This window comes from Helicoverpa zea, chromosome 17 (genome assembly GCF_022581195.2).
Source record: "Helicoverpa zea isolate HzStark_Cry1AcR chromosome 17, ilHelZeax1.1, whole genome shotgun sequence".
In the NCBI taxonomy this organism is placed as follows: Eukaryota; Metazoa; Arthropoda; class Insecta; order Lepidoptera; family Noctuidae; genus Helicoverpa; species Helicoverpa zea.
The window spans coordinates 6,333,129-6,344,018 of NC_061468.1; the positions used below are offsets into that span (position 1 = coordinate 6,333,129).

A 10,890-nucleotide genomic window follows, 5' to 3' on the forward strand; every position below is an offset into this window, starting at 1 on the left:
ATTCTCATGCCAGAGAGGCGACATAACAAAATTCGTAACCAAGTTACTATATTCAACAAACACACAAGATATTGTTCGATAAACGTATATTTTATTAATATTACCACTAAACCTAGAAATATTCCTTGCAGTTCTTGAAATTCTATTTATTGTGAAAGTACGTTCAAGAGTTGCAAGGGATTTTGGGTATAGATAAAGGCCCAAAAGTCCTTCCGGTCTTCCAGTCTACAGTCAAAACTTTCAAATATAAATTAGACATAAATTATCGCTTAAAAATCTCATTTTCTATTAATCTTCTAGCACTTTTTCATAACATTACTGGGCCCTTAGGCCTCAGGTAAGAGAAGAAAATTACAATCCCGTCCTCCAAGTTGGAATTCGCCTGAAACGATAATACGATTGTTACCTTCAAATATTCCAAAATACGTAAATTATCGATCGATGAACTTACAGTTTCTTAATGTTTTCAAGATTCCAGTTCTTCGATTCCACTTTCAAATCTTTACTGTTAACTCTAATATCCCATTGCTTCGTAAATTTTTGCAACTTATCTAATGCTTGGTTTTGACTCTCTTCACTAGTTTCAGAGGGTATTTGAGTTTCGTTTGTATAGTCTTCACTGCAACATTTTTTCCTATAATTGATAGACTGATCAACGAAATGGCTCACAATATCCAGATCATCTGAAAAACCAATTTTATAAAATAGTCAAGTGTCCACTCGCGTAATAATGTGAGTAAATAAGTTAGCCATAATTACCGCTGCTATCAGTGTTACTGTTAATCTTGTGATTGATCACATTCGTACGACTATTAGTCTTGGTTTGTGTAGACATATCTTTTATTCTCGGATCTACCTGTGGAAAAATATAACAAAACATCTGTGCAATATGTGTTAAAGAAAAAAGTAGGTAACCAATGCAAAGGGCGTTTTCGTCCAGTTACTAAGATTGTTCCTACCTTAGCAGATTTCATAACTTTTCTATTAGATCTCCATTTATCAATAGCTTTCTGCTGCCGTTGCTTAAGGTAGATAAACTTTGAGTACCATTTGATGTGCGAGATGATTTCATCTTCGCGGATATCTAAAAACACTTTTCATTAATATTTTTTGAAAGGTAAAATGACTTTTAGAAAGGACACCGCCTGCATCAGGAAAGAAGGAAAGATAGCGGAGAAGCAATGAAGAAGGTAGGCCAAAAACGCACTGTAGGAGTGATCAGTTACTGTGGGATACAAAAAGCGGACCCCGTCTCTAGGCAGGAGAAACTCTAGAAAGAAAAAGGAGAAGAAGAAACAATCACTAGATATATAACGTAAAAACAAATAACCGAATAGTTTTGGTAAAAGATCCCGCAAAAATGAATTTAATATAGGAGTAATTTCCATCTGCCCATTAGTTTCATCATAAACAATTTCATGTTGACTCTCAAAATGTTTTTTCCAATGATTCACAAATATATTATGGTGGTATTCATCCCAGCCTCCGTATCGATTTACACTATTCTGCATAAAATCTTGGAACTCTTGGACTTCCTTAAAACAAAAAAAAAATGAAAATCACACAATAAATTCCTGGGACTTATAAAAATATGCTTATAGATCACATGGTTGTTAGGTACACCGGTTTTTAACCAGCTGTGACCAGAAACCCCATGTCACTTACCGGAAACTTAAAAGGGGATGTCATTAATGTTTTTACAGGACTTGGCACAATTTCATTATACTTAGCCGTTTGTATTCTTGGCCTTGGCTGCTTCTTGAATTTACTAATTATAATTGGCTCTTCGTTTATCTGAAAGAAAAATATTTACTTTTAATTCCAATAAAATTATTAAGCTTGCTAATTTGTTACTTACAGTCGTATTCAGTTCTTGTTCTTCAGAGCTAAGACGTGCTAATTCTGACTGCAAATGAAACTTGAATGCTTTGATACGGTTTTCTAACCCAATGGTATTCTTTTTAACATCTTCAATTTCTGAAATGAGTAAAACCACAATAATAAGTACAGAACAATAAATACATTAACTATTAATAATTTGTACTTACCGATAGTTTCCAACATTTCCTTGGAAGATGTGCTTGTCTTTATATCTTGGAATAACAACTTTATTTCTCTAAGCGTATTTTTATTTTTTCCTGTAAAAGCTTTAAATTCTGAAAATATCGAGTACTTTTTTGCCTCGTCTGATAAACATTTTTTTATATTTTGAAGAAGAAGATGTTCCTCAACCTTCAACCTTTTCATTTTAGCCGATAAACTTAAGGTATGTGGCACATTTGAAGCACTGCTGCTAGACTTTGTAGATATTAGATCCATTTCAAAATATTTAGAAGCTCAATTGTGCAGAATAATCTCTGATGGAATTGCTATCGATCAAACTTGCTTGTTAAATATTTTGATTTTACCGCTAACAACCTGTATACTTTGACTTACATCATCATTGTTGCCAGAAAAAAAAAACAAAAATCGACTAATTCGAAAACTGCAATCATGTCGTATTGTTCACATCACTATTCAACATACAGATTAAAAAGTTTATCTTGACATTACATTTAGTTTTCATCATTCTGATTTGAACTGAAAGGAAATTCTGGCTAAAAAGTGAATTTTATGGAATGGAAAGTGAAATTTCAGGGGAATATTCTTGAAATACATAAAAATGTTCACTCGCACCAGACTGTTTTTCTCCAGGACTCTTCCTTTGCGCGTTAGTGTAGTTTGTTGAATACTTATTTACATAATAATTTTCGTCTATGTCGTATTATCGTACTTAACCTTACAATTGCTGGATTGTTTTCAGAATGTTTTTAGCTTGGAATACCAAAACAATGGCAGATTTTTGTACAGCATTACAGCCGCAAGAAGTCGTTCTACTACCCCGCTTAATACGATTGTAATGTTCGTTCCGCAACAAGAGGTATGATTAAATTTAGTATGTTATGAACTTAAACAAATATTAAATGCCGTGACCAATTTCAATCATGTAGCAGCCTTCCCATGTAAAATTTAATACTCTTTTCAATAGCTTTCGACGCGTTACTTATGCTTATTACAAATTGCATCATTTTTCTGTTATAAACCAAAAAGTTTTTAATTTACAAGTGATATAATTTACAAGTGGTATAATTTCAGGCATGGATTGTGGAGCGTATGGGAAAATTTCATAGGATTCTAGAGCCTGGACTGAATCTGCTGTGGCCTATAGTGGATAAGATAAAGTATGTGCAGAGCTTGAAGGAAATAGCTATAGATGTTCCAAAACAAAGTGCCATCACCTCTGACAACGTGACCCTCAGCATCGATGGAGTACTTTATCTTCGTATTATTGACCCTTACTTAGGTAAGACTCAAACTTAATTTCTTTAGATCCAAAATTCATTAATATACAAACAGAATAATCAATTATTTTATTATGTCCTGATTATAGCTTCATGATTTGATTAATTTGATAAATAAATAAAACTTTTAATCATTCTCTGTGTGAGAGGAGGCCTGTGACCAGCAGTAAGACAATAAAAAGCTGAAATGTAACTCCATTATGTATTTTAGAGAAATATAAATGTAGAACATTTATAAGTAAAGATTTGTTTTCTGAATGAAAATCATTCTTACATGTTTCTGAATAAATTGATAAATTACATTGTCATTTGCTATATAAAGTTTTTATATTTAAAACTGCAACAATTCTTACTTTTTACATGCTTATACCTATTTCTTATTTTTTATAATTCCAGCATCATATGGTGTTGAAGATCCCGAGTTTGCCATCACACAACTTGCTCAAACAACTATGCGTTCCGAACTTGGTCAGATATCACTTGACAAAGTGTTCAGGGAGAGAGAATCTTTGAATGTGGCTATTGTGGATGCTATCAATAAGGCCAGTGAAGCTTGGGGTATTACATGTCTTCGTTATGAGATCCGTAAGTCATACAACTTAAGGCCAATTTCAATCATCCATTGAATTCTATCAGAGGACTATATGTGGTGATTTGACGTAATTACTACACAAAAGTTGTCAAAACGTCAACCATAGTTTTCTGATAAAAGTTATCTAGCATTTGAAAAATCACCCTTTGATAAAAGAATAAAATTCTTTGTAATTCAAGGGTAGGTAGAAACCCTAATATGCCTACGAATTGTGCATTGAGAGTATAGAGATAATATTGAAGATTGCACAATGATTTTTAGCAACATATTTCTATTATATTAGCAAAATATTTCTATTATAATATTGTGCAATTGATTGTATAGGCTGTCCTGTTTGTCTTAACCCTGAATGGAATTGGGGAACTAACTTATACATGAAATGAACATGAGTCACTATTTCCAGAAATATGCACAAATAAATCTGTAGTATGACCAATGTTCCAACTGTGAATTCTTTCCATTATTTGTATAAGCACTTTATTTTGTGTATTTTTGCGATCTATTTTTGTAGTCAATTTTATTGAAATAGATTCTGCTCAGTTCAGTTTTCCTGTTTATCATGTTTATAATAACTGCAAACAGTTAATATACATTTACCAAAATAAAATACTCATGTTTCCAGGTGACATAAAGCTGCCGACGCGAGTACACGAAGCTATGCAGATGCAAGTGGAAGCTGAACGGCGGAAAAGAGCTGCCATCTTGGAGTCCGAGGGAGTCAGAGCTGCAGACATTAACGTTGCCGAGGGCAAGCGCCAGGCTAGAATATTGGCTTCAGGTAAGCATTTGCAGCAGTAAGGAAGAAATAAGTGCCCTGGCACATACAACGGTTTTAATCAATACAATATAGAATTGAAACATAACTTGTATTTACCAATACTATAAGGAAGTAATGTTTACAAGGTCATAGTGGGTAATTTCTAGATCTCACGAAACACTGCATCAGTAGAAAGCCAAATTACTCAGAAAGTGTTATGTTCTAATTTATTGTATTGCATATTAATTAAAATATTTTTACATATTTCAGAGGCTGAGAAACAAGAACAGATAAACAAGGCGTCTGGTGAAGCTCAGGCGATGCTCGCCGTTGCGGAGGCGCGAGCGCAAGGGCTCAAGTTAATTGGAGGCGCTCTTGCTCAAAGGGTGCGTTGAATTTTTCGAAGCAGACTGTAATTTCGAATTTCTTATATTTTTTTTGTTGTTTCTGTCCTACGTTAGAGCTTCCTGACGACTGTTTCCAATATTGTATCTGTTGTTTTGCATACTAGAAAATCATAGATGGAGTATCGGGACGGCCGTAAAATCGCTCGCGGTTTGTGGTATGTGTGTGCACAATACTAGAAATCGGGAAAAGCTAAAGCTATCACATGTTACTTCTATCTGATTGCGTGCGAGCATTAACATATTGAACGGAATTTCTTTACTGGTTTAGTAATTTTATACTTAACCACTTCACCGTCCACGATGCAGGCTCAATACTTATCTGTGTATCACATACAAGCTGTTGATTTGCAGCCGTGCCATATTCAAGGACGTAATTATGCTAATTAATGATTCTCGAGCCAAGTCAACAAAAAAATTGGTACTTATTTTTTTTTTATCGAAATTCCGTCAATGTCTTCTAGCTGTATTTAAACTTGGCGCGTGTGTTACTGGCCTTAAAACCATGCTGCGCCCTCACACAAACGCAAACACAAAGCATACGCAACGATTATTTATCATTCATAAAATTGGATTACTTCTGAAATACTACGACATTACAATGACAAAAAAAGCAGTGCATATTAGCTATTTCCCGTCTACTGTAATTCCAATCGATTATTTACGTATTTTATGTCCTCTTCCTGAAGTATGGCACAAATGCAAATCAACACCTTGTATAACTCATGGTACAGGGAAGTTACTAAATTAATGTATGAAAAGGTTTGATAACAAGATCTCTGTTCACAGGATAGTAAGCACGCTGCATCATTGACCCTGGCTGAGCAGTATGTGTCGGCGTTCAACAAGCTAGCGAGGACGAATAACACTCTCATCTTACCTGCAAACGCTGGGGACGTGTCCAACTTAGTCGCACAGGTACCTGATTATAAATGGCATTATTGATTTCAATGCTAGGGAGTTGGTTGCGCCACTTCTTCCCAGCATAGGAAGCGGTGAAAAGTAGGCATTTTGGTAGCTGTAAATTTTGGCGTTCAAAAAGTACTGTGTAGCTACCAAGTTTGGATAAACGATTTTGAGGTATTTTAGTTGGCATTGTATTCTTTTTTTCTACTTGGTAATTTGTTCGTTCTTTTCAGGCGATGTCAATATATTCAACAGTGACAGCACACAATGCACAAACGAAGACAAATACACAGCCTGAAATCACAGAGTATGAGGAGCCTCTAGTCAAAATTAATGCATTAACAGAAAAAGGTTCTACCCTGGCAGGCCCGGCCTTGAGCAACGTTGATGACTCCTTAGCAGAATACTTCTCAGATGATGAAGAAAGAGAAAAGGCGTTAAGAGCTCACAAAGAGAAGAAGGACTACCACACGCAACAGTTAAATAAACTAGAGAAAATAGAAAAAGAAACATAGAACTATTACATTAGCAACCTTTCTCAAAATAAGATTGTCTCTGCATTTCAAATGTAGCTATGAAACTTTGTTGTGTAACTTGGTGCATTGGGAATGACAAGTTCTGAATGAAAACTAGACAACTGCAATAAAATGCATTTATTTTCATACATTGTACAATACAGTCAGTTCCAAGTGTTATAAAATGTTAATGTACAGATACGCAATATTTTTAAAACAAATCATATCTCATTAGTTGGTCATCTTAAGTTATTTATTGTGAAATAACTCTGGAGAAAATAAAAATAAACTTAAAAAATATAAATATATTTATTTTCTTCACCACAACAATCTAGGTATAAGCTAAATATCTAGCCTACATTTCGAACATAATAAACATAAGTCTCATATCATAAGCTTCTATTAAGTTTTATTCTAAATCTTATACGAGATGATATTTACGATATACTAGGCTATTAAATACAAGGTTAGGTAGTTGGAATGTTATCTGAACGGACCTTATCTATTTACGTTACTTATTCTTTTTTAACAGTTCAATGAACTTGACCCTACATTACTATTTTGGCAGAGAAGATTCAAATGTACGTTAGATGCGATATTATGAATATCTCTTTTTATTGATGATGAATTTTAGCTGCAATAACAAGTGACACTTTTTTAAGGCTTCAGGTGAATTTTCCAGCATGCATCTTGCCAAACCAGTTTGACTTTGATGCATTATTTATTTGCAATAAAGGCCAATTGAAGAAGTTTATGATTTATTCTTCCTTAAACAATATTACAATCAAAAATATATTTTTGATCAAGAAAAATGATTAAAAAAGATATTAACAACCATTGAAATTAAACAATTATTGTTCCTTAAAGAAACAAAAACAAATTCATTTGAATGATTTTCTTATACTCTCGAAAAAGAAAAGATTGATGTTGTATAAATAAATGAATATAGTTGAAACCCAACATGTACAAATATAAACTTGTTTACCAAAAGGTTCATGCTACTTACATTATAAAGATGGAATATTTATGAACTATTAAGCCTTAAATATAAATGGTGATAAATTCGATGAACACATGATACATAATTTAGTAACAAACAAAACAAGTCAAACCAGTATAATAAGGATTTTAGATGTGTATCTTTCTAGGATATTTTGACGATTTTATCTCTTTGATTGAAGAAGCTGACTGATCCCTCCTCTGGCTGATTCAAGTTTGATGCTGCTGGCATTTTGTGGAGACTTAGGTATGACGCCGATAGGTCCGTGCCGTCGAATTGTCGCAAATGGATCTAAAAGAAATGATTAAAATAGAATCAATATATGTATTGTGTGAGAAATCTGTAGCATTTCATGTACAGCTGCCTGCCATAGAACAAAAGTTGACAAGAAGTAATTTATTGACCCATTGTACACTGGAGCACAGAAACACGGGAGAATTTAAAATTACTGACATATAAGAAGTTACTACTAATATAGTAAAACAAAATATGATACTCACTAATAAATGCAAGTTAACTTCATCGCTTCTGCTCAAATAGGGAAAGTTGCCACCACTTTTTAAATGAGCCAGTTTAGCTTGAGGGTAGGACTTGTAAAGGTCCTCCCGTACTCTTGAACTTAGGGCACATTCATCCCAAACATCCATTACGGTGATAGGCATGTTGACGAGTGCTTGAGGTTTTATGTAACAAGGTGTGCAGTTCAAAGTTAGCCTTGATGCTAACTCTGCTTGGTTTAAAGATTCCAGCTGAAAGTAAATACAAGTACTTATTAAATGGAAAGAATAAGATATTATCAATTTTTACTTTTAATTCTCAGATAGCTTCCACCTTTTTTTGGATTGGAATACTAATTCATATGTATGTATGCAAAATTTAGGCTCATTTTATAAAACAGTTAAACTGTGGTTGAGGAAAAAATATTTAAATCCACAAACTTTCCTATTTACAATATTTGTAGGATATCCTTGTCTATTTTGGTGTCGAATAAATTAATCTCATTTAGATAAGAATCAATCTGCGTCTTAGAATGTGGTTTCTAACATAAGAACTGGAAATTAGTTACAAGTCTACAATATTATGGTACAAGATTTTGTGTTGTTATATTTGTATAATGTTACATTACTGCTCAACAGAGTGGAACAGGAGTATCAATAACAATATTGCAATAATTTTTGTAAGAGTTTGGATAAATAATTAAATACTTACTCTTTCAACCATGAAGTCAATAGATTCTGCCATTCTTTTGTCAACTTTATCAGTTGTGAAATTGCCCATGAGCATTCTTTTCAGGACTAAAGAAGGTAGGAGCCAAAAGAGGGCTGACGAGTCATGGTACTCAAATACTGAAGTGTCTGTGAAAGTGTTGCACAGGACAAGAGAAGCCACCCGAGGATAGTTACTTGTTAATTCCGCAAACTTCTGTGCTATGAATCCACCTAGAAAAAAAAATTGAAATGCAAATTATAACATTTAATAATATTCCTTGGTCAAGTATGATATCCTGGTTAGAATGTAAAAATTATATAGTACAGTGATAACTTATCATCTGTTTATCACTTTGCTTCACTGTATGAACAATAGATATGCATAGTAATTATTGTAACGTCTCCACTACACATTGATTTGTTGAGCTCATTATGGAAATTACTGTGATGACACATACTGCTGTACTTTCTATTTTCAAACTTAATGTGTTTACAATAGATTACAAATTAACTTGTGAGTACCAACCTAAGGAAGCTCCGAAAATATGTACTTTGTCCAGTTCAAGGTAGTCAATAAGTCTTTTAAAGCCATCGCACCATTCCTTAATATTCCAGTATGGTGGAGGTTCTGCAGCTATAACTCGAACCCCCCTTGAAGCGAGCCCTAACACTTGCTGGTAGAACACATCGGCAGTGCCAGACACGGGCGGCAGGCATATCAAGGGACAGCTTACGGATTTTGGACCACTGTCGAAAATTCTCCAAGCCTATTTTATAGAAAAGCGAAGCTACAGTATCGGTATAAACGTATTTGGATTAAGATAAGAAGCCTTAGGATAAAAGTAGGTCGCCATTAAGTGAAATTAACAATTTGATACATATTATTTGTTTACCTTGGATCCATCTGAGTCAACTACAACTTTCCTCAAGGGAATGCTGCTTCTAAAACTGAGATATTCATTAGACTGAGACAATTCACTGACGCAACTCATTGTTGTTTTCTATTGATTTGCATATAAAATATAATCAAATCTTAGAATAAAACATTTATAACTTAATCCTCGAATGTTTTAAACTTATCGCAGAAACTTCGTAAATAAATGACGTATTTTTGACGTCTCCCCTTAGCTTTATCTATGCCTTAGCTAAATGTCAAATGTCATTTTTTTGACATCTGAACTATGTCCCGATTTATGCAGAAATATGCCGTGGTTTCATTGAATGATACGAGATTGATGATATAAGGCGAAAAAAAAAATAGACAAAGGTTTCCAATGTATTTATTTTTCAATTTGGAAAACGTTTATTTAGCTAATAACTACACGGGCTGCCCATGACCGGGATGGTTGGTGTTCCTTTGGGGAGGCCTACAGAGCACATAGCAGAGCTGTGGACGGCAGTAGACTGATATGAATGAAACACGGTAGCACCAGAATCCATACTGTTTCGGATCAGCCTGTTTCAATTTAAATCGAAAAATAAATAAAAAGTCAATAGGTATGTACACCGAGGTCAACTTAACCTTCATCATCATCATCATCTCAGCCATAGGACGTCCACTGCTGAACATAGGCCTCCCCCTTTGATCTCCACAGATACCTGTTGGAAGCGACCTGCATCCAGCGTCTTCCGGCGACCTTTATAAGGTCGTCTGTCCACCTCGTTGGTGGACGTCCTACGCTGCGCTTACTAGTCTTAGTCTAACTAAACCTTACTTACAGCCAGTTTCTTCATCAAAAGTTAAAGCCAAAGTAATGACTAAAGTTAAAGTAACGGTTAAATTCAAATTTTCTATGAATTTTGCTGTCACTTTAGCCTTGAAAAAACGAATTTGACTGTTACTTTAACTTTAGACATTACTTTAACTTTAACTTTTGATGAAAAAACTGGCCGTTAGTAGCAAAATACTCTATCTTTCATCTTATTGCCGCCCGCGGGAGAACGATCTCTCGACGTCAATCCACCCTTTGAGCAACACACATCCATCCTCTGCCCACCACCTTCTTCTTATGATTGGCCTACTCGCCTACATGAGCTTTGTTCTATACCTATTGGCTACACACTGCAGTCTCTTTATACTCCATCTAAGGATAGGATTGATCAGTTAGATTATGGATATCTAATGAGCTCAATAATAAGGCCAGATAAGCCTAGAAATCAGTCTAAA

General features: G+C 34.4%; 3 protein-coding genes across 3 annotated transcripts; 1 reads left to right on the forward strand and 2 right to left on the reverse strand.

Annotated features, from left to right (window-relative positions):
- Positions 1-69: 69 nt before the first annotated feature.
- Positions 70-2,402, reverse strand: LOC124638265 (coiled-coil domain-containing protein 112-like). The gene is made up of 8 exons (XM_047175194.1): positions 2,049-2,402; positions 1,859-1,977; positions 1,666-1,794; positions 1,331-1,535; positions 960-1,084; positions 760-856; positions 452-683; positions 70-382 (listed from the first exon to the last, which is right to left on the reverse strand). Exons 1-8 carry the CDS (start codon positions 2,317-2,319, stop codon positions 352-354), a joined length of 1,209 nt encoding a protein of 402 aa, XP_047031150.1. The 5' UTR covers positions 2,320-2,402; the 3' UTR covers positions 70-351.
- Positions 2,403-2,541: 139 nt separating this feature from the next.
- Positions 2,542-6,819, forward strand: LOC124638230 (stomatin-like protein 2, mitochondrial). The gene is made up of 8 exons (XM_047175129.1): positions 2,542-2,710; positions 2,804-2,920; positions 3,136-3,343; positions 3,738-3,926; positions 4,556-4,711; positions 4,961-5,076; positions 5,884-6,012; positions 6,234-6,819. The coding sequence occupies exons 1-8, from the start codon at positions 2,663-2,665 to the stop codon at positions 6,513-6,515; spliced, it is 1,245 nt and encodes a 414-aa protein (XP_047031085.1). The 5' UTR covers positions 2,542-2,662; the 3' UTR covers positions 6,516-6,819.
- On the reverse strand, positions 6,639-9,836 carry LOC124638231 (maspardin-like). Its single transcript, XM_047175130.1, has 5 exons — positions 9,617-9,836; positions 9,250-9,490; positions 8,725-8,954; positions 8,016-8,264; positions 6,639-7,806 (listed from the first exon to the last, which is right to left on the reverse strand). Exons 1-5 carry the CDS (start codon positions 9,713-9,715, stop codon positions 7,660-7,662), a joined length of 966 nt encoding a protein of 321 aa, XP_047031086.1. The 5' UTR covers positions 9,716-9,836; the 3' UTR covers positions 6,639-7,659.
- Between the last annotated feature and the right edge of the window lie 1,054 nt (positions 9,837-10,890).